The following is a 25381-nucleotide window of genomic DNA, read 5'->3' on the forward strand; positions in this document are numbered from 1 at the left end:
AGACTTGAAGTTTGGTTCTTCCTGAGGACATTCACTATATATTCCAGATCACAGTCCTCAGGCCGGGTTAGTCTTCCTAACCCCAGCAGGGTCCTAGACTCGTCGTTATTTTTGGATCAAGACAGCATTTGTCTATAACCATGTTCTCAACTTATAGCTGAGTATTGTGGCGCTTTCGCCTGGCCCATTTCGATGCCAGGGTAGCTCACAGCTTGCCCTGGGTCCATTCCGTCCCTCGTCGGGACCCTGCTTTTGGGGTGCTAGAACTAAGGGCAACTGAGTCGAGAAAGCAGATGCCCGGGAGTAAATATTATTGGAGTCAGTCAGCTCCCAAGTTACAGAGCCTAATATTAACTGTCTCCCTGTGTCCATACAGAAGGGCCACTGCTCTGAGGTAAACTAAGTCCCGCGGCAAGGCTGAAAGGACAAGCCCCATGTTCTCCTACCCCCCTGCTGCTGCAGTCTCCCGCGAGAGAGATGGTTCCGAGTGGGTCCCTCTCCCTGACTCGCGCCACTCAGCCGGGCCCTCGCCAGGTCCGCAGCGGCCCGTGAGGCAGCTCCCGCCTGTCCGGGCTCGGCTGACCCTCTCCCAGCCCTGCAAACTTGGACCGAACATCTGGCACCGAGGCAGGTCGTTTTCCACACCAGTGACAAGGGCAACGGCGACGCCAGCCCCGGCTCCTGTGTGTCTCTCTGTCTCGCTGTTCGTGGCCTGGGGGTGGGAACCCAGGGCCCCCCCGCACCTCCCGGCCAAGTGACACCCCACTGCTGGACCGAGCTTCAGTCACCTGGCCAGCCGGCCTAGTGCCATGGGAGCCCCCTCTGCTTTGTGGGGGCGCCGTCCCCCCTCCCCCCAATACCCTGGGAAAGGCGGAGAGCCCGCTCGCTGCGGGGTCCTGGGCCCGGCCCCTGCAGGCCCGACAGTCTGGCTGCTTCTGAGCTGCATCGGGAAGCCCTGGCCCCTGAGGTGTCCCGGTGAGGGCGCTGGGAATTGCTGCCAGCGGGGGTGCTCTGAGGCCGCTCTAGCCCCTGCCTCTCTCGGACCCGAGTCACTCCTGGGGAGCAGGGCGGGGTGGCGCATATGCCGCGTGTGGCTCTCTACGGGACCGGCGCAGAAGTCAGGACCTTATGCCGCCCTCTGGCCACCTCCTGGCTGTGATCCACCTTCTCAGTGCGGAGCTGTTGCTCGAGGGGGCATGCGCCTTTGAGGGCCACTCAGAGGGGAGGGAGGGAGCCAGGTCAGGGGTCTGCCAGGAGTGCAGGACCATGACCTTGAGTGGGGTCAGCTGTAGCCCCAGAGGGTCACATGCAGCCCTAGTGGCATATTATAGCTGGACGTGTGTGTGTGTGTGTGTGTCTGTCTGTCTGTCTGTCTCTACAGGTGTGTGTTCTAGCTCAGGCAATTGTGAGTGTGTATGTGTGTGTATGTATATATGTGCGTGTGTCTCTGTGTGTTTGTGTGTTTGCATGTATATATTGTGCAAGACGAGCCCTTGGCCCTGACCTCTGCAGCGCCCCCACCCTGAGCGGTAGCACCCACAGACTCTCCGAAAGTAGGTGGGGGGCGAGGCCACGGGCACCGTCACTGGCCATTCTAGCAAGTCCAGTGGAGAGTGTCAACCTGCATGTGTGCTTGCCCACCAGTAGCCGGATGCCAGGCGCGTGGGCCAGTGCTCGATAGATGCCGAGTGGACAGGGCCGGGGCTGGGCAAGGAGGTGAAGGGAAAGCAGGGAGGCCGTCCGGGCGGTCACTAGCAGCCAGCGGAACTCCAGTGGGTCTGGGAGGAGGGGGAGGGGAGGGTGCCTTGTGGAGGAGGAGGAGGAGGAGGAGGAGGGGGAGGAGCAGCCGCCTTACCCAGGTGGGAGGCAGGGCGGGGACGGCTTGGTCCCCTGGACTCTCCCTGCAGGACGTGTTACTGTTTTCCTGCAAGGGAAGTTCCCTCCCTGGGGCAGCTCTGGGCGGGGCCCTCAATGCAGCCGACTCGCACCCAGGCTTGGCTGCGTGGTCCAGCCGGGGAAAGGGCCCTGGATGCCCCGTGCCCACGGGCCCTCCTTCCCGACCGGGCTCCAGGAAGAGTGCGCGCCTGTGTCTTATCTAAATGCGATTTGATTCTGTTTGTTCAGTGCGTGTTATCCTCGTCTTCCTTCATTTTTATTTCCTGACCCGAGCGCAGTTACTCTCGGGGAGTATCATTCATTCATTCTCCGGCCAGCCTCTCCAGGGAAGCTGGTGTCATTCTTTCCTGGGGCATTCCCCTGAAAATTAGATCAGTTTGATTCCCCGCTCGTCAGCCACTGAAGTTACAGGACTCTGGCACCTGCCCTCCCTGCCCCGGGGTGTTCTGTGGAAACGACTCCCGCTTGGCTCCCAGGGGGTCTGCGCTCGGCAGCGTCAGAGCCTTTCGTCGTGGCTGGTGCCTCCGTGGCTGGCTTCTGGCCTTTGCCCGTGCGTTTAGGCAGTTTCCAGCATTTGCAATGGTAAGAAATGGCAAAGCGCCGTCTGATGCACCCATTAGGGGGGTGCAGCGAGAGGTGCTTCTTCCTGCTAGACTTCAGAGTCGCACTGGGCTGGAGCGAGTGCGCACAGCCTCTAAACGGTGCTCCCTTCCCGGCTGTAGTGCTCACAGCCTCCTCTCCCCCCGCAGGGGGGGAACGCCCGGCTCTCCCTGCCCTCCCCGGCATGGTGCGGGTCAAGGGTGGGCTCGGGCTGGAGAGACAGTGCAGTGAGCAGGGCGCTGGCCTTGCTGGCGGCCGGCCTGGGTTTGCTCCCCGGCACCCACCTGGCCCCCCGAGCCCCCAGGAGCGAGTCCCAGGTGCAGAGTGGGGAGTCACCCCTCAGCACGGCTGGGTGTGGGCCCGAGCAAAGCAGACAGGATAGTGGGTGTCTTGCCAAGCTAGTGGCCAACAAACGGCATCTCCGTGTTGCTGTGCTTTTTACTTCTATCATTGTGAGTTTCAGTGGCCCCGTGGGGGTCGCGTCGCGGGGGACTGTTGAGGACTGGAGAGCTCGGGGGACACGCCCGGCGGTGTGTGGTGGGGCTTGTCCGGAGCTCCTGCATGCACAGCCCTCCGAGTCCCCTCGCCGGCCCGAGAGAGGACACGGAGCGTGTCTCCCCGGGGGCCCCCTCGTGTCCTGCTGGGCTGTGTCCTTCATCAGCGCCCTGGCTTGGTGGGGGGTGGGGGTGACCCTCATTGGTTCCTTCCCTGAAGCCCATTATGGGCCAGGCCTGGAGCTGTACCCTCTCGCCACACCCGGCTGCCCTTGACCCCGCTCGGGGTCCATCCTCTGACCCTGCTCGGGGTCTGTCCTCTGACCTTGCTTAGGGTCTGCCCTCTGACCTTTCTTGGGGTCCATCCTGTGACCCTGCTTAGGGTCTTCCCTCTGACCTTTCTTGGGGTCCATCCTCTGACCCTGCTTAGGGTCTGCCCTCTGACCTTTCTTGGGGTCCATCCTCTGACCTGCTCAGGGTCTGCCCTCTGACTCCGCTGGGGGTCCGCCCTCTGACCCTGCTCGGGGTCGTGCCCTGCCCCTGGAGGCACCTGCAGCTTTCGTGTCCCTGAGCTCCCGCCCTGCCCCAACCGAGTTGTGCACCCCCCACCCCAAGCTTCGCCGGCCTCCGCTTGTCACTTCTCCAGAATGTTGCTTAGAGGGAATCAGGGCTTTGGAAACGGGTTAAATTCAATTCTTTATTTTATGGTATTTTTTAAATTGAGCTCCAGTGAGCTATACGCAGTGACAGGGTTGTCCGCGATTGGCTCTTGGTTGCAGAGTGCCAACTCTGCTCAGCATGGCACAGTTCCCACCACCAGTGCCCCCAGGGCCTCCTGCCCCCCCTCGCCCCAGCATCTATAGCGGACACTTTTCTTCTCCCTCCCTCCCTCTTTCTTTCCCTTTCCCTCTCTCTCCCTCTCCCTCCTTCTCTCTCTCCCCCCCTCCCCTTTCTGGGCATTATACTTTGCAGTAAGGTCCCGACAGGTCATCATGTCTGTCCCTTTAAGTCAAGGCGTTCTGGGTCAGTGCCACCTGTGCGGTTGGTAGCAAGCTCCTGTGTGTGGCCAGTGACCCCACCGAGGCCCTTCCCGAGTGGGCCATGGGCTGGGCTCCAAGGCAGCTGCCGGTTGTGTTTTGTGGGTTTGCTCGAGTCCTGGAAGGTTCCACAGCGGCGATTTCCTCAGCTGGTGCCTGGTGCTTGTGGAGGGTCCTTGGGGCCCTGCAGTCCACGTGGCCCCCTTCAGTTCAGGGGCGCAGGGTGTCGGGGGGGGCCCGGGACACCCCAGAAGATACGGTATGGAGCACCCAGCCTCAATAAGCCTGTGCATTTGCGGGGAGGGAGCACACCCAGTGGTGCCCGGGCTGACTCCTGGCTCTGTGCTCAGGGCTGATTCTTGGCCCTGTGCTCAGGGCTACCTCCTGGCAGTGCCCAGAGCTGCCTCCTGGCCCTATGCTCAGGGCTGACTCCTGGCCCTGTGTTCAGGGCTGACTCCTGGCAGTGCCCAGAGCTGCCTCCTGGCCCTATGCTCAGGGCTGACTCCTGGCCCTGTGCTCAGGGCTGACTCCTGGCTCGGTGCTCAGGGCTGACTCCTGGCAGTGCCCAGGGGACCCTGTGGGGCACGGGGGAGCAAAGCAGGGCCAGCCAGGTGCAGAGCAGCTCCAACCTCTGCCCTGTCTCCTCGGACCCTGAGCCTTTGATTTTATTCCTCGCCTCCCTTCCGCCCCACCCCCCGAGATGCTCAGGGGCTGCTCTGGCTCACGCCGGAAGTGCTCCTGCAGTGCTCGGGGAACTGTGGGGGGCGGGAGGCCTTGCCCAGGCCCCCTTGTGCCGGGCCTGTGCCCTCACGCGCCGCGTTGCTTTCAGAGGGCTCCGCGCTCACCAATGGCGGGCTGGGCCTGCACGGCGCCGTGAAGAGGAAGCTGGACGCCGAGAAGGATTACGTCTTCGACAAGAGGCTCCGCTACAGCGTCCGCCAGAACGAGAGCAACTGCCGCTTCCGGGACATCGTGGTGCGGAAGGAGGAGGGCTTCACGCACATCCTGCTGTCCAGCCAGACCTCCGACAACAACGCGCTGACCCCGGAGGTGAGAGCCGGGGCCCTGGGGTGGGGCGCTGCTTTCTCGGGCCCCCCCGCCAGGTGATGGGGGGGGCGAGTCACAGACTCAGTCAGGGGCTGCCCAGGGCTCAGACCCCCGACCTCGGCCTCTCTGGCTAATCTGCATTGCCCCTGGCACGCCACTTGGCGCCCCGACGTTCGTGCTCATTCGTCTGTTGAGTGTGTATGTCCCCTCCCCCTCCCACCCCACATGGGAAGGGGGGCGGGTCCCTGGGGTCCCCCAGTTCTGACTTGAAGCTCCTCGAAGGCCTGTTTCCCTTCCGGATTCTGATCCGACCTCGGCCTCGGTGAGCAGGACAGGAAACAGTGTGCTTGGTGCCACTGGGAAGACAGCACCCACCCCCGGGACCGAGGGATGGTTGGGGGGGGCGTAAAGAGATTGTTGATGGTGCAGATATCGGGGACACTCGCCCCCGCAGCTCTGTCCTTGGGGCGGCAGGGGATGAAGGCGAACGGCAGTGGCAGGAAGGCTAGTTACTGGGGTCTACGGTCGCTACACTGGATGTGGTTTTGCATATTTATTTGTTTGCTGGGGTCCCGCCCAGAGCCCCGTGCACGCAGAGGGGGCCTTCTCCACCTCCGTGTGATCGTTGTTTGGGTTTGGGTCCGTCCCCGGCGGTACTGGGGGCATAGTCCTGCTTGTGGTCAGGGGCTGTGGCCAGCGGTGCCCAGGGCCATCCGTGGCTCCGGGGACTGAGACAGGGCCGGCCGTGTGCACACGCCTCCATCCCGGAGCTTCCTCTCCAGCCCTGTCTCGCCTGTGGCTTACGCCTGTTCCCAGCGTGACCCTCCACAGCCCAGCTTAGGTGCTTGAGTGGGTCCCAGGTCCCAGGGCTACGGGAGGGGGACTCGGCACCTCTGCACTCGTCCCCCGACGGTCCCTGGGAGGGTGACCCCACGCCCTTATACCCTCTCGTTCCACAGCTGCCATAGACACAGGGGCCGGCCCCAGGCAGGGGTGGGGTCTGGTCTGGCATTCTCGCTTCACCTGCTCCCTCAGGGAGACCCGGATGTGGCCCTCAGGGGGCCCCAGATGGGGACTGGTGGGGGCATCCTTGAACTTGCCGCCACGTGTCTTACCGTGGAGAGGACCAGGGGAGGGGCAGGGGTGCGGCCTTTGCCTCCTGAGGGACTAGTGGTTGCTTGATCCGCTCCCCCCTAATCAGCCATTTCGGGGTCTGCAGTCTGATCTCAGCAGAAGGTCTTGGGGTTCCCTGCGGAGTAGTCAGAGAACCTCAGGGCCTCTGTTTGCACCCCAGGCCGCCCCCCCAGGTGCTTACACAGCCTTGCCGACCGTGCTGTCCTAAGGCCAGCACGAAACGTCCACCCGAGGCCCCTTCTTGGCGCCCCCCCACTGCACTGCGAGTTAACCGTGGCCCGAGAAGGCGCCTCGTCTCCCGCTGAGCCAGTCTCGCCTATCGGGAGGCCTGGGACCCGCCCTCCCCCACCCTCGCGGGAAGCGTGTGTGTCCGTCCGGAGGGTCTAGTGACGCTTCTCACTCCCCAGACCTGGGCCCCCCCACCGGGGTCCGCTCCCCAGGGGAGCCTGTGGGGAAGGCTCGGAGGGGGCTTCTCGGCCCACTCTGCAACCCCGTGGGTGACCTCGACGGATAAAGCAGCTGGGGTGGGTGGGGTGGGGCGGGGGGTCACCCCGGGAGAAGCTCCCTGAGCCGAGGGCGAGTGTGACGAGGAGCAGGGGCGGGGGGTGAGCAGGACCCCCGGATCCTGCCGCGGTGGGACTTGGCTTGGCTTCTCCGGGCCCCCAGTTCACCGGGGTGCGAGCCTCCTCCCCAGGGGCTTGAGGGGTGCTGCAGGGTCGCCGGCGCCCGGGGCTCCAGGCTTAGTGTGGGGAGACGAGGTGGGCAGCTCCGTGCCCCCCGCAGGCCCTCGGCCCACTGGGGAGGCCCACGAGGCCCCTTGGGGATGGAGTGGCCGCACCCCGCCATCCCGGGAGCGTTAGCCGGGCTCCGAGGGGCGCCGGGAGCTGCACATCTCCCCTCCTGACACGGAAGGACTGGCCCACGCGAAGGGCGGGCCACGGGGCAGGCGGCCTGTGCCCTGGCCCTCGGCGAGGGGTTCCCGCTGCCCGGGCTGCCCCCGGCTGCACGTTTTCTGCATTGCCCTCAGCCACAGCAGACGGCTCACCGTGCGCCTGGGGAACCCCAGTGGGCAGCACCCCCGCAGCCCCGAGACGGTGGCTCTCCGGGGGGCGCTGGCCCCGGGCCCAGTCACGCCTGCCTTTCCTCGCTGTGTAATGGCTGTAGAACTGGGCCCCAAACATTCAAAGGGGTGAAGCCACCGACTGAGTCCCAGTCAGATTGCTGCACGAGAAAATCAAGGAGGGGGGTGTTGTGTGTGTGTGTGTGTGTGTGTGTGAGAGAGAGAGAGAGAGAGAGAGAGAGAGAGAGAGAAAGAGAGAGCTGACCAGCTGTGTGTGTAAGGACGTGATGACCAGCCGTGTGTGTGTGTGTGTGTGTGTGTGTGTGAGAGAGAGAGAGAGAGAGAGAGAGAGAGAGACAGAGAGACAGAGAGAGCTGACTAGCCGTGTGTGTGTGTGTGTGTGTGTGTGTGTATGTGTGTTTAGTTGTTCCCGGCTCAGGGACTGCCATGCGACCCTGTTCCTGACCGCCTTGCATGCATGCAGTACCCCAGCACTGTCCCCTCCGCCAGTGTCTGCTTCCCTCCGCCACTGTCCCAGTGTCCCCCAGCTGGACATCAGGATCCCCGCCCCCTGCCCCCCTGCCCTCCATTGTGAGCTGCTTTGGGGTTCCGTGTTGCTCCCCTCCTGTGTCCCGCTCATGAGCGATCGTTCTGCGTCTGTGCCTCTCCCGGCTGAGTCCCGCCCACGGCGTCTCCGGCCCCACCCAGTTGCACGGTTCCTTCTCAGAGCCGAGTCCTGTTCCGTTGTGCATCTGTTGCCGCAGTGTTTTACCCAGTCACCTGTTCTTGGACACGGGCTGATTCCACATCTTGGCTGTTGTGAATGGTGCTGCAGTGAACACCGGCGCACAGATGTCTTCTCTGTACGGTTTCGGGACCCTTAGGCTCAGGCCAAGAAGGAGAACTGCTGCATCCTTTGGAAGCTCAATCTCAGGATTTTTTTTTCTTTTTTGCAAGTGTCTGGATTGTCCCATGACATGAATGAAACAAAGTTAACCTGCTGGTTTCTGCCAGGGGTAGCCCTCGTGTTCATTCCTGTTCCCCAAGACCTCTTCCCGTTGCCTCTTGGAGAAAGCACGTCCCTGTCTGGGGGCTCCCTGCCTGTTTCTGGGGGCCCGGGAGGAAAGCAGGCCGAGAGCACGGTCTGTCCGTGCCGTGTTGCCGAGGTTGTGTGTGTTGGGGCAGTCTTCTCCCAGGACGTAGGCCGGGAGTGTCTGTTCGGACAGGGACGGCCCGCCCCGTGTCCCACTGAGACCCAGCCCTTGGCGGAGCCCTCCTGTGGGAGGCCTGGGGGTTTGCGTCTCGGTGTCGCCCCTTCTCGGCCACCTGGGACGCTTCCTGCCCTTCTGCCGCGTCGCTCTCGCTCCCACTCTCCTTGGAAGCACCGCTCTGCTCGGAATCCCAGAGTCGGCGGCAAGTGCTGATGTAATCCATGACCTATGGCGAGGACTCGCTGCCAAGCGGCGGCTCTTCGTCAAACCCTTGAGCGTCACTTAGAGCACAGTGCTCCCAGCCCACCGCCCCACCGTCCGCGTGGCTGGTGCCACTCACATCATTAAATGAGCCTTTGTCGCCTGCTCACCGCCCAGGGAGAGGGTGTGAGCATGAAGGAGCTCGCAGGCGGCTGCCCCTGCGTCCATCCCTGCCGCAGGCCACAGAGGGTCTCCTCGGGAGCCAGGAGGAAGCTCTGAGCGTGGCCTGGCGTGGCCCCAGACCAGAAGAGCTAAATGAAAGCAGCTCACTTCCCGCCTCCCCTGACACCACACCGCCTGCACTTTCCCCTCCTCCCTTAGCTTCTGCTGGGGTGAGGGAACTTCCCTTCTGTGCGTTCACTGCAATTCTTGCATTTCTAATGCAGGTGTCCTTAAGTCGTAGTCAAGGCCCCGTGCGAGCCCCCCCGTCGCCGTCGTTCCCAGGCCTGTCGCCAAGGCCTGCTCTCCTCGTCTCACCCCTACCCACGTGTCCAGCCTCGCAGCGACCCCCTGCTTGTCAGGCTTAGTTCTGGATGTTTATAGTCTGGGGGGAGAGGGTTGGGTCATAGCTGGGGGTGCTCTCGGCTCGCCCCTGACAAGCTCGGGAAAGCGTGTGGTGCCAGGGGCAGCCCCCCGCAAGGCCTCCACCCCCTGCTCTGGCGCCCCAGCCCCAGGCCTTAGACTCACCAGCAGGTCACCGGCCCTGCTGGTGTCCAGGGTCCTTGTCTCTGAGTTCTTGTGGTGAGCACTTCCTCCTCCTCCTCCTTCTCTTCCTTCCTCTTCCTCTTCCTCTTCCTCCTCCTCCTTCTCTTCCTTCATCTTCCTCTTTCTCTTCCTCCTCCTCCTCCTTCTCTTCCTTCATCTTCCTCTTTCTCTTCCTCCTTCTCCTCCTTCTCTTCCTTCATCTTCCTCTTTCTCTTCCTCCTCCTCCTCCTTCTCTTCCTTCCTCTTCCTCTTCCTCTTCCTCCTCCTCCTCCTTCTCTTCCTTCATCTTCCTCTTCTTATTCCTCCTCCTCCTCCTTCTCTTCTTTCTTCCTCCTCCTCTTCCTTCTCCTCTTCCTGTTCCCCCTCTCCCTCCCCCTCCCTGTACTCAGGGCTACTCCTGGCAGGGGTCACTCCTGGAGGGGCACGGGGGACCCAGTGGGATACCGGGGATCCAACCCAGGTTGCCCTACCCACTGTACTGTCACTCTGGCCCCAAGCCCAATGATTTTTTTCTTTTTCTTTTCTTTTTTTTTTTTTTATTTGCAGCACATTTTTTTGTTGTTGTTTCCAGTGAAAGATTCAGACAGAAGAGGAAGGCTCTGACTGAGAAAGGCCAGCCGTTCACCCCAGCTCTTGCAGGACAGTTTAGCTTGCTTCCCACTTTGTGACTCTCCTTAGGCCCCCAAAATGCTGGGTGTCTGATGCCGTGTCTTTTTTTTTTTAATTTTTAAATTTTATTGAATCACCGTGAGATAGTTACAAGCTTTCATGTCTGAGTTACAATCTCACAATGATCAAGCACCCATCCCTCCACCAGTGCACATTCCCCACCACCAATATCCCGGGTATACCCCCCTTTCCCACCCTCCCCCTGCCTCCATGGCAGACAGTATTCCCCATACTCTCTCTCTACTTTGGGGCATCATGGCTTGCAGCACAGACACTGAGGGGTCATCATGTTTGGTCCGTTACCTACTTTCGGCCCGGTGCCATGTCTTACGGGCAGGAGGGTTGGAGCTGCTCATGGATGAGTCAGATTCGGGCAGAGCGATAGTGCAGCGGGCAGGACACTTGCCATGCACGTGGCCGACCTGGCTTTGATGCCTGGCATTCCAAATGGTTCCTTGAACCCCGCCAGGACTGATCCCAGAGCACAGAGCCAGGAGTCGGCTCTGAGCATGGCCGAGGGTGGCCCCCAAACCAGAATAAGTCAGGGACGAGTCAGGTTAGAATGAAAGGAGGCCTTCCGGAGATGGCGCTCACGCTTCCCTCACACCGTGCACGGGGGTGCCGGGGGCCCCATCTCGAGCCACGCTCAGGACACCGGTGTCCACTCCCAGTGGCATGTAGCCCGCTAGGCCAGAGGGTCCAGTGCTTGGGCCTTGTGGGACGCTGCGGCTTGGAACCAGCAGTGCCGGAGGCCACTCGGGGCAGAGGCCAGGCCCACGGGCCCCCGGGGCTTTGCACGGCTGGCAGCGTGTGGGCTCTGTGGTGCCAGGGTGGGACGCGGGGCCTCGCCCCTGCCAGGCGTCTCTCCACCGGGTGTGGGTGGGGAGACGGGTGTGGGTGGGGAGACGGCTGTGGGCAGACCCTGCCGTGCCAGCTCCAGGGCTGATTCGGGGGCCCTTGGGGAGGGGGCGTCCGTTCACTCGGGCTGCAGGTGGGCTGCGAGCCGGGGGGCCCCCGGGACAGGCGCCCACCTCCCCGGCCCGTCCCCGCTGCAGATCATGAAGGAGGTGCGGCGCGCGCTCTGCAACGCGGCCTCGGACGACAGCAAGCTGCTGCTGCTCAGCGCCGTGGGCAGCGTCTTCTGCAGCGGCCTCGACTACTCCTACCTCATCGGCCGCCTGTCCAGCGACCGGCGGAAGGAGAGCACGCGCATCGCCGAGGCCATCAGGTGAGGCCCCTCGCGCCTGCCCCCGGCGTCTCCAGCCGCCACGTGGGGCCTTCCCCGTGGCCGGGTCCCGCACACACAGGTGGGGGTCGTGCTTACTCCAAAACCACTGCCTGCCAAGAGCTCGGGTTTTCTGGGTCTTCTGGGGCCGCCCCGTCTTTTCTCCGCCCACGCAAGGGGCTGGCGGGTTCCCCGCTTCGCCCTCGGGGGCTCTGCCTCTGGCCGTGCCTGTGTCTCGGGCTGGGACGCCTGCCCCTGCCTGCAGGTGACATTGTTCTCCGGAGGTTCCTGCAGCTGAGCCCCGTGGCACAGTGCTGGGGGTGACGGGGGTGTGTGCCCCGGGCCCTGCACAGACTCAGCGGGCCATGCCGTGTTGTCTGTTGTCTCCAGGACTCGGGCCCGGCACGGCATCTTCTGTGTCACCCTCGGTGAGCTTCGGGCCTCGCGGGGGCCGGTGCCTCCTGCGTCTCCCCCGGCTCGGGCTCTGTGGCCGGGCTCACGCTGTAGCTCAGCGTCCCGGCTGTGGGCAGGGGCTCGCGCTGGTGTGTGTTCACAGTGGGGTCCGGGTTCGGTGGGTCCCCTGGGCCCTAAGAAGGCCCCCGAGAGCCCCCAGCCCCGGGCGCAGGAGGCAGGGGAAACAGGACAGTTACCGTGGGGAGCACTTGGGGCCTGAACCCCAGCGGCCTCCCCGCTGAGGCAGGCGGGAGGAACCCAGGAGCAGAGCTGTGGGGAGCTGGAGAACTGGGCGCAGAAACGCAGCAGGCGTTCAGCCGTGGCCCCCGCGGACGGGGCAGAGCAGAGGCAAGAGGCCGGAAGGGAATTCTGGGTCTCGTCCGGGCGTGGATGAAATATCAGTGTGTGAAGAGTGTGGAGGGGGGTGTCCTGTCCCCCCCCCGGCCCCCGACAGCACAGAGGCCTGAGCCTGCTGCGTGGCTGTGCTCCCCCGCAGCCCCACCGACCCCTAGGGTGCTCCCACTGCCCCCTCCTCCCTCCCTCCATCCGGGACATGCACGCTCCTGGCCCTGCTCGCACGCTCACCCTGCGGACGCCCCTGAGTGAGCTGCGGGGATGAACAAGCTCCGTGAGTCGCTCTGCAGTGCCCAGACACCGCCCGGTGGGTCAGGAGAGAGGACCCAGGTGCCCTGCTGCGGGGTCCTTGTGAGTCCCAGGAGTCAGCGCATGGAGCCCTGCAGGAGAGTGAGCAAAACACAAGCAGAAAAGCACATTCCCGGCCTTGTCGGTTGCCCGGACAGAGACTGAGAAATGGTCCAAGTGAAGTTGCGGGGCGGTTCCCGGAGCGCAGGGTACCCTGGGCACAGGATGCGGATCTATTTTGTTTTTGCTTTTTGGGTCACACCCGGCGATGCTCAGGGGTGACTCCTGGCTCTGCACTCAGGACTTACTCCTGGCGGTGCTTGCGGGCCACATGGGATGCTGGGGATCGAGCCCAGGTTGGCCGTGAGCAAGGCCAATGTTGCCCCGCTGTGCTCTCGCTCCGGCCCCAGGGAAGTGGCTCTTCCTCCCGTGGCCATCCTGGCTACAGCCGTTCCTGAGGGGGCGGAGCCCAGAGGCCCCCCTGGGGGTGTCTGGCGCGCGAGGCCACCGCCCCGGTACCCTGGGCCTGCCTGTGTGGCTGTGAGCATCCTCTGCGGCTGTACAGGCCGGCTGCCAGCGGGTCACCAGGGAGACGTGGCCCTTCCAGGCGAAGCACAGATGCCGCTCTGAGGATTTAGCTTCTGAGCCTTGCGGCCCAGGGAGCAGGACAGGAAGTGGCGCCGGTGCCCCTGGCCGCAGGGCTTAGGGTCGGGGCAGCTGCAGGGGTGTGTGTGGGGGGTTCAGCTCCTTTGCCCCGTCCCCCCTTTTATGAGGACAGCGAGGATCCAGAGACTCTGGGCTGGTGCAGGGACTGAGCTGACACTGTCCCCGGGTCCCGCGGCCTGTGCCCCGTGTCGGAGTGTCCCCAGCGTCCAGGTGCTGCACGTGGGCCCCGGTGGCTGAGGTCAGTGCCGGGCTGGGATCAGATGTCCTTGCCGGGCAGAGTCGGTAACGCAACACCTCGCTCGCGGTCTGGGACAGAGTCTGCCCCCGGGGGAGCGGGACGGGGGGCTGCCCCCCTCAGCCCTCTCCCCTCCGGCCCGCCCTGCGCCCTGCACAGAGCCCAGTGTGGGGACTCCTGAGCCCAGGGCCGGGGTCTCCCTGCTCAGGGCTCGGGGGAGCTGAACACCCAAGTGAGCTGCCCCCGGAGCTGCTTTCCTCACAGGCGCCCGGAAGGCCGTCGGCAGGTCTCGGGAGTGGAGGGGGCAGCGTGCCCGGAGGGGTCGGAGCGTCCAGGGCCATTGAGAGTGGACGGTTGCCTGCGCCGCTCCCCCGACCACATACACACCCCGAGGGTCCCAGGACCCTGCAGAGGGACTCGCCTGCACCCGGGACTCTGCCCCTGCATTTCCGCTGGACGGGCGGGCAGGAGAGGGCCCGTGGGAGGGGGGGCAGGAGAGGGTCCGTGGGTGGGCGGGCAGGAGGGGACCCGTGGGCAGGTGGGCCTTCCTCTCTGGCCATGCCCCGTAGAAGCCATGGAGGGCGGCGCTGGCTCAGAGACTCCTTCTTCCGCTCAGAGCATCTGCCAGGCCACAGCCCGTGCAGGGAGGCTGAGGGGAGGAAGAGAAGCTGGGGCACCTGGTACACAGCCCCCTCCCCCTCACAGGGTATGCTCCGTCTTGGGGGAGGCTATACTAGCACCAGCGTTCCAGGGCGTGGGCAGCATGCTGACCACCTCGATGCTAGACCCGGGCGCCCCCAGGACGGGGAGCAGAATCTGAGCTGAGGAGGGCACCCGGGGTGTTTGTTCTCAGCTCAGACTGAAGCCCAGGCCCGTGTGAGGGGCCGAGGCGGTGGAGGGTCTGAATTCTGGCTGAGTTCCGGCACTCTCCCCCTCGGGCCTGGGCCAGCTGGCAGCTCTTCTCCGCACCCAGAGGCTATCCCAGTTTCCTCTCACCCAGGGTCGTCCCAGCACCCGAGGGCGTGGTCGGTGCAGGCGGCTGTCTCGGGAGGGGCCCCCAGGGCGGCCGCCACCCCACAGGCTTCCTTCCGGCATTCTTGCCCCCCACTTTGGCCCCCTTACTCCCCCCCCCACACCGTGTTCTCAAGTCACCCTGCCTCCCTTCAGTAATGCTGGACCAGCCAGAAACCTTAAATCCGAACCCAGACCCCTGCCCCCAGGGGGCCCGGAGCCCCTTCACCCCTGCTCAGGCCCGCCCCCACGCCGCCGCCTCCTCCCGTGTGCCCCGTCGTTCCGAGCAGCCGCTGCCTCTCCGAGAGACTTTGCAGGCTTGTCTGTCCCTGTCAGCCCTGAGGCTCTGCAGTGACGCCGGTGGGCACGGTGCACGGACAGTGGCTGTGGGCTGGGGACCGCGGGGCACACTAGGGCCCACTCCCTGAGTCCTCCCGGGACCCCTGGCACCACCCTCGGGACGTGTGCCAAGCCTGAGAGCCCTCTGCCTCCGGCTGGGCACCCCCTGCCCCCTGCCCCACCGGCCGGCCGGCCCCCGCGGGGACCTCCTGGCCTCACCAAGGACCTGTCCCCCGCTGCAGGGACTTCGTGAAGGCCTTCATCCAGTTTAAGAAGCCCATCGTGGTGGCCATCAACGGGCCTGCCCTGGGCCTGGGCGCCTCCATCCTGCCACTCTGCGACATCGTGTGGGCCAGCGAGAAGGCCTGGTTCCAGACGCCCTATGCCACCATCCGCCTCACGCCCGCCGGCTGCTCCTCCTACACCTTCCCGCAGATCCTGGGTGTGGCCCTGGTACGTGTCCTGCTGGGCGTCCAGGGGCTGGTGTTAGTCTCCTGAAGCACCGGCGGGGGCAGCCGCGAGCGTTGGGGCCCCTCGCACAGGTGGTCTGGTTACCGCAACCCCTTGGCCCGGTCGGGCCGCCGCAGGCTGGAGGGAAGGGTCGAGAAGCTCATGGAACACAGCAGCGAGAAGCGGGGCCCGGGTCTGGGGAAGGAATCCCCCAGGTGCCCCCCCACCTGCCCCGCCCCCCGGGAAGGGCCCTGCTGGCCAGAGTGGGCCGGGGGCCCTCCGCCGCCAGGCCCGGACGCCCACTCAGCCGCCCCGCCCCGCCGTTGCTCCTCCAGGCCAACGAGATGCTGTTCTGCGGGCGGAAGCTGACGGCGCAGGAGGCGTGCAGCCGAGGGCTGGTGTCGCAAGTGTTCTGGCCCACCACGTTCAGCCAGGAGGTCATGCTGCGCGTGAAGGAGATGGCCTCCTGCAGCGCCGTGGTGAGTCAGGAGGGCGCGGAGTGGCGGGAGGAGGCTCCGCGGCCCTCCCCGAGGCCGTGTCTCCGCGTGCTGGGGGCGGGCGTCAGTCCAGAGTGAGACTCGGAAGCCCTTGCAGAGGGGCTGCGCCCAGGGGTGGGTGGTGGGACGGGGGGGTGGGGGGGTGCTTTGCCTTAAAAATTACCCTGGGGGCTGGAGCAGTAGCACAGCGGGGAGGGCATTTGCCTTGCACGCGGCCAACCGGGGTTCGATTCCCAGCGTCCCATATGGTCCCCTGAGCACTGCCAGGAGTAATTCCTGAGTGCAAACCCCAAAGCATCGCTGTGTGTGACCCAAAAAGAAAAAAAAAACCCAAAAAACAAAAAAAAAAAACCCTAGGGCCGGAGTGGGTCAGGTGTTTGCCTGGCACACAGACGACCTGGGTTTGATTCCCCACATCCCGTAAGGTCCCCTGAGCACCGCCAGGAGTGCTCCGTGAGTGAAGGGTCAGAAATCAGTCACCCTTGAGCATCGCTGGGTATGACCCCAAAAGCCAAACATAAAAATACAAAAATACCCGAGACTGACACGACAGCACGACACCCCCGAGTCCCCCGAGGGAGCCGAAGCCGAGGCTGACCAACGTCCTTCCGTCCCTCGGACACAGCCACCCGGGCTGTTCTCGCTCCTCATCTCTCCCGCACCACAGACGCGGGGCTTAGCCCATCACCCCACCCGGCTCTGAAGACACATCGAAACTCGATAAATAAATAACACCTCCTCCGAGGCCCAGTTTTTAATTAAATGTCGATCGTATCTCATAAAGTCACTGCATGGCTCGTGTGGAAATATCCTGTCGAGAGGTGTAGGAGCAGCTCCGGGGGCGCTCAGGGCCGGCCAGGAAATGAGAAGGCGCCTCAGAGACGCGGCCTGGAGTGTGGGGCCCCGAGTTCTCCTCCCCCTCGGGACCTCCAGCTGTCACTCTCCTTTGGCGTGGCCCCTTCCGTGTGGGCGCGATCCCCACGCCTTCATCCTGTGGATGGCGGTGACGGTGGTCAGGGTGCTGGTACCCGTGGTGGTCACCGAGGTGCTCGAGTATGTTGGTCACTGCTCAGGGCCCTCCTAATCTTCCCCCTGCCCACAGGGGCCGACTTGTCCCACTTCGCCTAAGTTTCCCCTGGTTTCAGCTCTGAAAATCCTGCATTCCGAGGAGGCCGACAGAGCTCGGATCAGTAGGCGGGCATGCGCTCAGCAGGGGAAAGCAGGAGTCAGGTGTGGCGTGATCAGGCTGCACGGGACAGGCTGTTGGGTCTCGGGCCAGGGGGGAAAGGGAGACTGATTCTCATCACTGAGCTCATTTCTGCAGCCTTCGCTACTGTTACTGCTGTTCTCAGACCTGAATGGAGAGGGTATGGCGGGAGGGGGTCCAAGGACCCTTTGACAACCCATCGTCCGTTTCCTGACCTTACTCCAGGATCCCAGAGCGGCCCTGAGGGGCGTCGGCGTTCCCGGGTCACAGTCCTGCCCTGCGGGGAGGGAGACGGTGGCACCCCGATGCTCCAGCAGCCCGAGGGAACAGGCGGGGCTTCTGTGCGTGCCCCGCGTCCCGCTCCCCGGCTAACCAGGCCGTGTCTCCCCAGGTCCTGGAGGAGTCCAAGTGCTTAGTCCGGAGCTTCCTCAAGTCGGTGCTGGAGGACGTGAACGAGAAGGAGTGCCTGATGCTGCGGCAGCTGTGGAGCTCGCCCAAGGGCCTGGACTCCCTCTTCAGCTACCTGCAGGACAGGATCTACGAGGTGTGAAGGCGGACACCCCGGGCCGTCGCACTTCCCACCGGGCCTGTGTCTCGGAAGTCGGGACTCAGTGTCTGCCCGGCCGCGAGCTTCTGCAGGCGTCCGCGTTCCCTCGGGTTGTGTCCATTTCCTCGTGTCCTTCGGTTGTTCCTCATTGGTTCGGTTTTGTGTAGGCAGACGGGAATCACTCGGCCCTCCCCGGTGCCCCTCCCCCCGCGGCTCCAGAGCTACCGAGGGCTAGATCTCTCCCCGGGCCGCTGCTGGCCCTGTCCCGGCCCCCCCTCGCCGTGCCCCCTGGCTCAGGCTGTGTCTGCACAGTGCCTCTGATCTGGAGACGGGCCCCCCCGCCCGCCCCGGGGAGCCCCTGGCTCTGGGGACAGGGGCCGAGCCAGCTGAGGGAATTCTCAGACCAATGAGCAAAACCAGTTCTGCAGGGTCATCCGCTGTCTCCTCTGGGATGCGAATCTGTGTGACTTTCAGGGCTTGGTCTTAAAAACCCGATTGAGTGATTTACAAAACCCAGATATTGTACATTTAGGGACTTTTTTTTGTTAAATCTCTATTTTTAAAATGACGTAAGTGGAAATTCTGATAATTTATGTGTATTATATGTAAAGCTAGTTTTGCAAACAACGTGAACTACTAGGAAAACGTGTTTCTTTTTTCCCTTTTGTTGCTTTAACCAGACTTATTTAATTTATTTATTTGTGTTTATATCGGATGATATCTGGCTCGTCGATACAGATGTTATTTTCATACTGCCCTGGACCAAATCCCATTCCAGGTTCACTTGCGGTGGCGCATCCTAGCAATGGGCCGCGTGGAACTCACTTTCAGAGACAAACGGAGAGGCTGGCTGGCGCCCGAAGGCCGAGTCGGTACCAGCCCCGCTGCCGGGAAGTGGCTCTCGGCCGGAATCGCCGGGTACCGATTCCCGAGGCTTGGGCCTGGGGAACGCCTGGCGGATTCTCTCCGCTCTACCTACTGCCTCTCAGGACATCACGGCTCCGTGGCTGGAATGGCCCCGAGATACCCCCCACCCGGCCCCCAGGGTGTCACCCGGACAGGACCGTGGTGCTTTCACTGTGTCAAGTGAGGTTGTTTTCTGGGGGGGGCAGAGGGCTTGGACGTCAGGATGTATTCCTGTGCGGTGAGGCCAGGCGGGGACCTCGTGGGAAGTGGGGGGAGCCCCCTCGGCTGCCCCCCCCCGCCGGGAGCTGGGGCTCCGGGGCCATCTCTCTTTCCCTCTCGTCGTCCACTCACCCACGGGAGCAGGAGGCAAGGGTGAGGCCTGGGGGGCCGGGCCTGGGCCCACCCGGGGTCACCATAATTATGGGGAGTCCATCAGCCCCTCGTCCCAGAGGGAGAGATTCTGGTTTCTGGTGTGGGTTTTGTTGGGGGTTGGGGTGTTGAGCAGGGAGAGGCTGGTTCTGGTTCTGATGGTGCAGCTCCTCGTCTGACGGGCATCCCTCTCCCACCACGGTCCCCGTGCCCGTCCTTCTCTCTGTTATCACCTCCCTCCCTCCCTGGGAGATAGTAGAACAGGACAGAGAGTTGAGTTCTGGGAGGTGTGGCCCACTGAGAAGTGTCTTTTTGTCTCTCTCATCCCCTCCCCTCTCCCGAAGGCCACCAGGTGCATCGGGCTGGGCAGGTCGGGAGTGTCCTAGCGCCTGAGCTGGGGGTGGCCAAGGACAGGTTAAGCGTCTACCTTAGCTCTGTGGATACGGCCCCGAGCCAGACGCTGCTTCCCCCGAGGGCCCCACGTTCCTCTGAACAAGCCTCTCCCCTCGGGGGCTTCCCCTGCCTTCGGGCTGGGGGGCAGGGAGGACCCTTTGCTGCCCTCACTGTCCAGCCTGTGCTCCCTTGACCATCGGGGGGCCACAGGGCATGGACACTCTGGCTGGAATCAGCTGAAGGGTTCCACACTCACGTCCAGTGAGCCCCAGTTCACCCGTGTGGGCTCCAGGGAGAGGTGGACCCTCCCGTATGGAGACGCTACCGGCAACCCCGACTTCTGCCCCAGTGCCTCTCCCCTCGTCTTCACTTGGGGTTTCTCCCCCTCCTTCTAGAAGGCCCCTCTGCAAACCCCCAAGCCAAAACCTGCGTACATGACAGAAAAATCTCTTAACTTCTGTAGAGATAATTTTTTTATTTTATTTTATTTTTTTTGCTTGTGGGCTTTCTGGGGAAGCCGTGTTCCCTGCTCCGGTAGCTGTGAGTGTCAGGATTTTCAGCGGAGGAGGAGGAGGAGGAGGATGTTTTGAAAGGCCTCTTGGTCATTGTTCTTCTTCGTTCCCTCCGGAAGGAATCAGTAAGGTTTTACCTGTGGGCCGGATCATCACATCTGACCTTGGAAATGATCCGAGGGTCTCTGACGAATGAGTAGGAATGTGGGGCCACAACTAAGGTACAAGTGAACCAGAACCTGTAGGTTCTGGGTGGAACTGGACTGTGTTTTAGTTGTTTCCCAATCAAAGTCAATTCCAGAAGGATGTTCCGCCAGTCGGACAAAAGCTCAGTAAGTTTGTTGCTGCATGATAGACAGAATCACTGAATGTTTCACTCTCTGGAAAGTTGTTTGAATGATGTGTCGAGGAAACTGAGGTAGCTGACGCCAGATCGGCTTGGGTAGGAAACACTGGTGGGTGAATCCGAGTTACCCTCACAGCTTTCTCAGACAGGCTCTGACGCGCCTTCCTTACCTGACGCCCCCTGCCTCTCTCTAACGTGAGACCCTCTTCCCCTTCCAGCCCACCCGGCACTTCCCAAAGTCTGGGATGATCCCTGAGCTCCTGGCCATTGGCAGCTCCATCTTGGAATTTACTTGAGGGTTGGAGGAACCGCTAGGGATGGGGAGTTAATCAAGGAACCTTCTAGGCCAACCATTCCTGGCAGCCTGCCAGCCATACACACTAGACCCTGCCTTTCTCTCTCCTCCAAGCCCACTCGATCAGCTTCCGGCCTCTCGTAATAGAACCATTTGAGTCCATAGCCTGGTGGCCAGAAATCTATTGCGGAACTGTGCTAAGCTGATCGGATCCCTTCCACATTGACACAGATCAGTGCCGTGTGTCTCTTCCTCCTTTGAAATAAAGCCTGCGGGTAGAACGGTCCATCAGAAATTAGCCTCTAAGAATGAAATGGGGGTAGCGATGAGAAGGTAGTAGGAAATTGATTTAAAATATTACTCTTGTTTGGTGTAGATTAAACTAGGAAACGTTCTCTCTGAAGCATGAAAATAGGTTTTTTCCCATATGAAGTTTCCCATATGAAGATGGAAAATAATCACAATAGACTTTGATCAATGCAACTGTCTCTCTGAAGATCCCCATTTAAAAAATAGCCTCAACTGAATGCCTCACCTCCCATTATTAACTGTTGGTTTAAAAACTTTTGTACACTTTTCTTAATTTGAAATTTAGTCAATTTAGTCACATTCATGAAATTTTCCAGTAGTTTCTGTGGAAATTTTTTTAACAAATAGAAACATCTTCCAATCTTTCTAAGTGAATATTTAAAATACAGAGTTGCTTCTTTTCTGTGTTTCTGTCTTCAGATACTGAGATCTGTTGTATATACTAGTTTAGACACTCCCACTAATATCCACAGTATTTAAGACTCTAAATGAGATTTCTTAGGTATTTTATTTTATTCTCTGTAAATGGTTTTTGTATAATCTTTAAGAATCTACACTTTGCCTTTGTAGATATTTAAGGGAAACCATTTGGGGGTTGTCGTGCATGTACATTTTTGTTGTAGATAAGTGTTGCTTCGTTATTTCTGCTAATTTTGTTTGAAATGCTTACAGACTTTAATACAGTATATATTTTCAGAATATAAACTTTTATATTTCTGTGGTAAGTTAGACTATGCGTTTTAGGCAATCTTTTTCCATTAATATCACTTGTTCTTTCTCAAAACAGCAAACTGGTTTGGTGCCAATGGCTTTCCTCTTTTGTTTTTTTTTAAATTTCAATTAGAATCTAATGCTCTTATATTGTTAAAGAGCCAGTTCATTTTTTTCCCTCAAAGTAACTGTTTTAAAGTATAATTTGAAAATGTATTGAATTTGTGAATAAGCCTTACCATTAGGATCAGTCAACTTTCCAACCTTTGCAACTACGTATGTAGTGTAAGATCTCCACAGAATTCTCACTGTGTGGCAGTTGATGGAGTTTGTGAACAGAGCCTTAAGCTTGTTGCAAAAAAAAAAAAAGAAAAAGGAAAAAAAAAAGAAAGAAAAAGAAAAAAAGAGAAAAAAAAAAGCAAAAAGGGTAATACGGGTTGTTTCTTCCAAACAGAGCAAGCCATGTTGATGGATACAGTCTGAGTCATGGCTGGTCGGAAGAGTTTGGTTGAGTTGATGGCAGGGGCTACGTAGGCACCTTGGTACTGTCTTTGGCTGGACGAAGGACCAAGAAGAGGTTTCTAAGCCACCTTCATACTGTACAGACAGTGTAGACACGGCCGCGGGTCAGGCTACTGGCTCAGCTCCTGTTTGGGACAGATGACATTTCCTGCTCACCTTGGCAGTGGACCCCGGCTTGCTTGTGGGGGTGTGGAGCCCCAGTCTGGTCCAGGTCAGCTCTCCTTGAGAGGTACTAACAAAGTTTACATGAGAGTCTTACTGTGTAGACAATCTGAAGTCCACTTTAGTCTCAGAGTCCACATCCCCCCGAGCCTTGAGTGTCTATCAGAGAACCATGTGTGTTCAGCCATACATACAGGCCCCGTGTCACAGGGCAGAGACAGACTAGAGGCAGAACATGCTCACACATGCGCCCCCCCCCCACATGCATACACAAACACACATGCACACACATGCACATCCACAGACACACATGCACAGGCATGCACACACTCTCATACACATGCACACGCACATGCACCCACAGACACACACACACGCGCGCGTGCACACACTCACACATGCTGAGGTTCTGGTTGGGCAGTGCATACACTGTGTTTCGGGTCTACGAAAGCCAGTGGAGTTGGCGTTAGCGTGTTGTTTCAACTGGGATTCCCCGTGAGCTTGGCCGCGCTTTCCCGGTGACCGACAGGCTCTCATGGCCAAGGCCTTCAGGGTGATCTTGAGATGGGGCCGCTGGCGAGTCAGGTGACTTGGCTCACCCCTGGTGTCCGGGCCGAGCACCAGCTCTCCGCCGTGCTCCACGTGTTTGCTGTGTGTGTCCGTGTGTGTGTGTCCAGTGTGTCTGTGGGTCCCCCACAGCCAGCCTCCTCGGCGACCCTGGCCCAGTGCCAGGGCTCCTGCAGGTGCCTCGGGGCAGTTTGGAAGGTCTCGCGTTTCCCACCTCGTGTCGACTCGTCCCTGTGCCATTAGCCCCAGCCTGATGTCACTTGCCGATGTCCGTGCTGGCAGGATTGTGAAAATATTGCCTTTCCGAAAACCAAGGACCAAAGAATTCCATTATTCAGCGCAGCCTGGGGGGGAGAGGTGGGAGGCACCTCCGGGCGCAGATGTGCGCGGCCCCCAGAGACACCGCTTCCTCTCCCGCCTCCTGCCGCCCCCGACCGCCACCCAGAGGGACCGGGGTGGGGGTCCCCTAGAGCAGGCGTGCCAGGTGAGTTTCTCCCCGGGAAGCGCACTCTCCGAGAGGGTTTCTGCTGTAGTCCCAGCCTTCTCCATACCGTGACGAGCGGAGGCCTGGCGTCCTTTCAGTTTCTCTGGCCAGGTGGACCACCCGAAAGGTGATCTCCCCGGCGGGGGTTGTTCAGGTGTGTCCACGCTTGCTCAAGTCCCGCGTGATTTTGTTCTACACCAGCCTATCCCACTTCCCGCTGGGCCTGAGACTTGTCTCCTCCGGTCCCCCCACGCCCGGTGACGCTCCATTGTCATTCATGACGCAGCCATTGATCCGTGCGCGGGTTGAGAAAGGATTGATGCTGAAGAGTGTGGCGTCCTCTTGGTAAGGCTTATTACCAAACTTCTGATAATGAAGCAGGTTACCAAAAACGTCCCCGGCCCACCCTCAGAGTGTTTGGGTTTGACCCTGGATGCGGCACACACACCCAAACCCAAGGAGACCTCCGCAAATTAGGCTTGTCGGTTTCTTTTGCCAGGTTATCACAGGAGTCTTTCACCAGTTCTGGTCTTTGTAAGTATGAGTCCATAGAGTTACCAAGCAGATGTAACTGACCCTTCCTCCCCACGCTGTAAATATTCCCGAGATGGGGTGCCGTCCTGAGGGATAATAATCTTCTGATTTATCAAATGCTGACTGTCTAGAGCAACTTGTCCACTCTTTGTGAATGGTCCTGTAACGTGTATGAACACATTTCTGGGTGCCTTAGAAGTTGTATTTTTCATGTGTGCTAATATGCAGTATTTATACATTGTGAGAAGCTGCTTTGAATAAAAAGGTTGAAACTTAAACGTCTGCTTTGGCCTCAGTTTCCCCCTCTCACAGCCTGTCTGTGAAACTCTCGAAAAGGTTCTGTGGTTTCCAAACGGGGGCTTTGGGTGGGGGCCGGGACCGAGATACCAAATGCTTCTGGTGCCAAAAGCTTCCCCACCCATGTCTGGCTTGAAACTGTAGCTGCTCAGTTATTCAGAGCGGGGCGTGGGGCAACATTTTGACTCCAGAGGCCTGAGAATGGGGACCGCGGATTGTTTCTTTTCGGAGGGTAATGCGGAGGGTATTCACCCATCCCACGTTTTTCCCCATACTGGAGGCTTCACCCCAAACCTGACTGTTTCCTTCCTCAGCTCAGCAGTCTCGGACAGAAAGCTCCCACGGGGCTCTCTCGGTCGGATGTGATCGCAGACGCCACCCCCCCCCGCCCCCTCCCCCGTGGCTTGGAGTAGGGGAGGGGTCTCACTCAAGTCCTTCTGGTCTAGTCTTGTGGCTGTGATCTTCGCATCAAGGAAGACGCCACCCGAGGCTCCCCGGGGAAGCGTCGGAGCTGCCGGGAAGAGGAAGACGGTGTCGGGAGCTTGCAGACACAGGGCATTCGGGGGGAGGCGTCACTGTCTGGCCACTGGGCTTGGGGACTAAGAGTGGGAGAGTGGGTGGCGCTTGGGCTGGCCACAGTGTGGCAGGGAGAGCTTCTCCCTGTGCAGTCACCCGCGGCTGTCGAGCTTCGTCTGTGTTCCCGTTGTTCCTGCGTGTTCTCATCATGGCTGTTGCCGTCTGAGGGCCGAGGCCGGGTTCCCCCGCCCCCCTTCCTCCCAGGGTGCAGGAGGCATGCGGAGAGACGCCCCAGTACGGGAGGGGTGGGGTGGTGGGAGGGTTTTCTGTAGGGCTGGAGTTAGTGGTCCAGGGCCAGTCCGGGCTTGAGGGTCTGAGCAGCTGAAATCTGGAACCAGCCCAGGGCATGGACAGGGGTCTTTGGGGCGCAGGTGGGAGTGGGTTCACACGGGAGGGGTCTGACTTGGTGGTCTTCAGAGTACCCAATGGGGCCCACCTCCTAGAGAACTTTTCTTTTAACCAGGAAATCTAGGCTATATTTTAAAAACCTGTATCAGGTACATTTTGAATTCTCACAATATCTGGACATAATCTTTTGTAAGCAATCATATTTCCTTTTTTTTAAAAAAAAGGATTTAAATTCTCATTTGTGTATTTAAACTGTGGGATTAAATAATTAATTTTCCCCTTACACTTCATGCAAACACTGTGATTTACAAAGTTGTTCATGATGATTTGTTACAGGCATAAAATATTCCTACCCCAGTCCCACCAGCATGACACCTTCCCTCAGCCATTGTCTCCAATTTTCCCAGCCACCCCTCAGGCCTGTCCCGTGGCAGATCCTCAGTAAGTTATTTTATATTGAGAAGTTTTCAGTGATTATGTGAAGTTTTCACACATTCACAGCAATGAAGCTTCATGTATATGAGATTTATTTAAATATATGATTGACAATATAAAATTAGCTATGTAATATTTAGAGCAGTTAGGTATAGCCCTTTTAAGGACTGAGATTTGCGTAATGAGATATACTTAAGAAATCTCCTAGATAGCATTTAGTTGCTAATAG

The 25381-nt window shown here is 60.2% G+C and overlaps 1 protein-coding gene across 1 annotated transcript in view; it reads left to right on the forward strand.

The window, feature by feature from the left end:
- The window catches only part of CDYL2 (chromodomain Y like 2), a 141686-nt gene extending 117908 nt beyond the window's left edge, over positions 1–23778 (forward strand). Inside the window, exons 3-7 of the mRNA XM_055145890.1 lie at positions 4857–5077; positions 11170–11342; positions 14928–15138; positions 15471–15614; positions 17231–23778. Of these exons, the coding sequence (XP_055001865.1) occupies positions 4857–5077; positions 11170–11342; positions 14928–15138; positions 15471–15614; positions 17231–17389 (908 nt within the window). The 3' untranslated portion in view covers positions 17390–23778. The remainder of the gene's footprint in view (positions 1–4856; positions 5078–11169; positions 11343–14927; positions 15139–15470; positions 15615–17230) is intronic.
- The last annotated feature ends 1603 nt before the right edge of the window (positions 23779–25381 follow it).

This window comes from Sorex araneus, chromosome 8, assembly GCF_027595985.1.
Source record: "Sorex araneus isolate mSorAra2 chromosome 8, mSorAra2.pri, whole genome shotgun sequence".
NCBI lineage: Eukaryota > Metazoa > Chordata > Mammalia > Eulipotyphla > Soricidae > Sorex > Sorex araneus.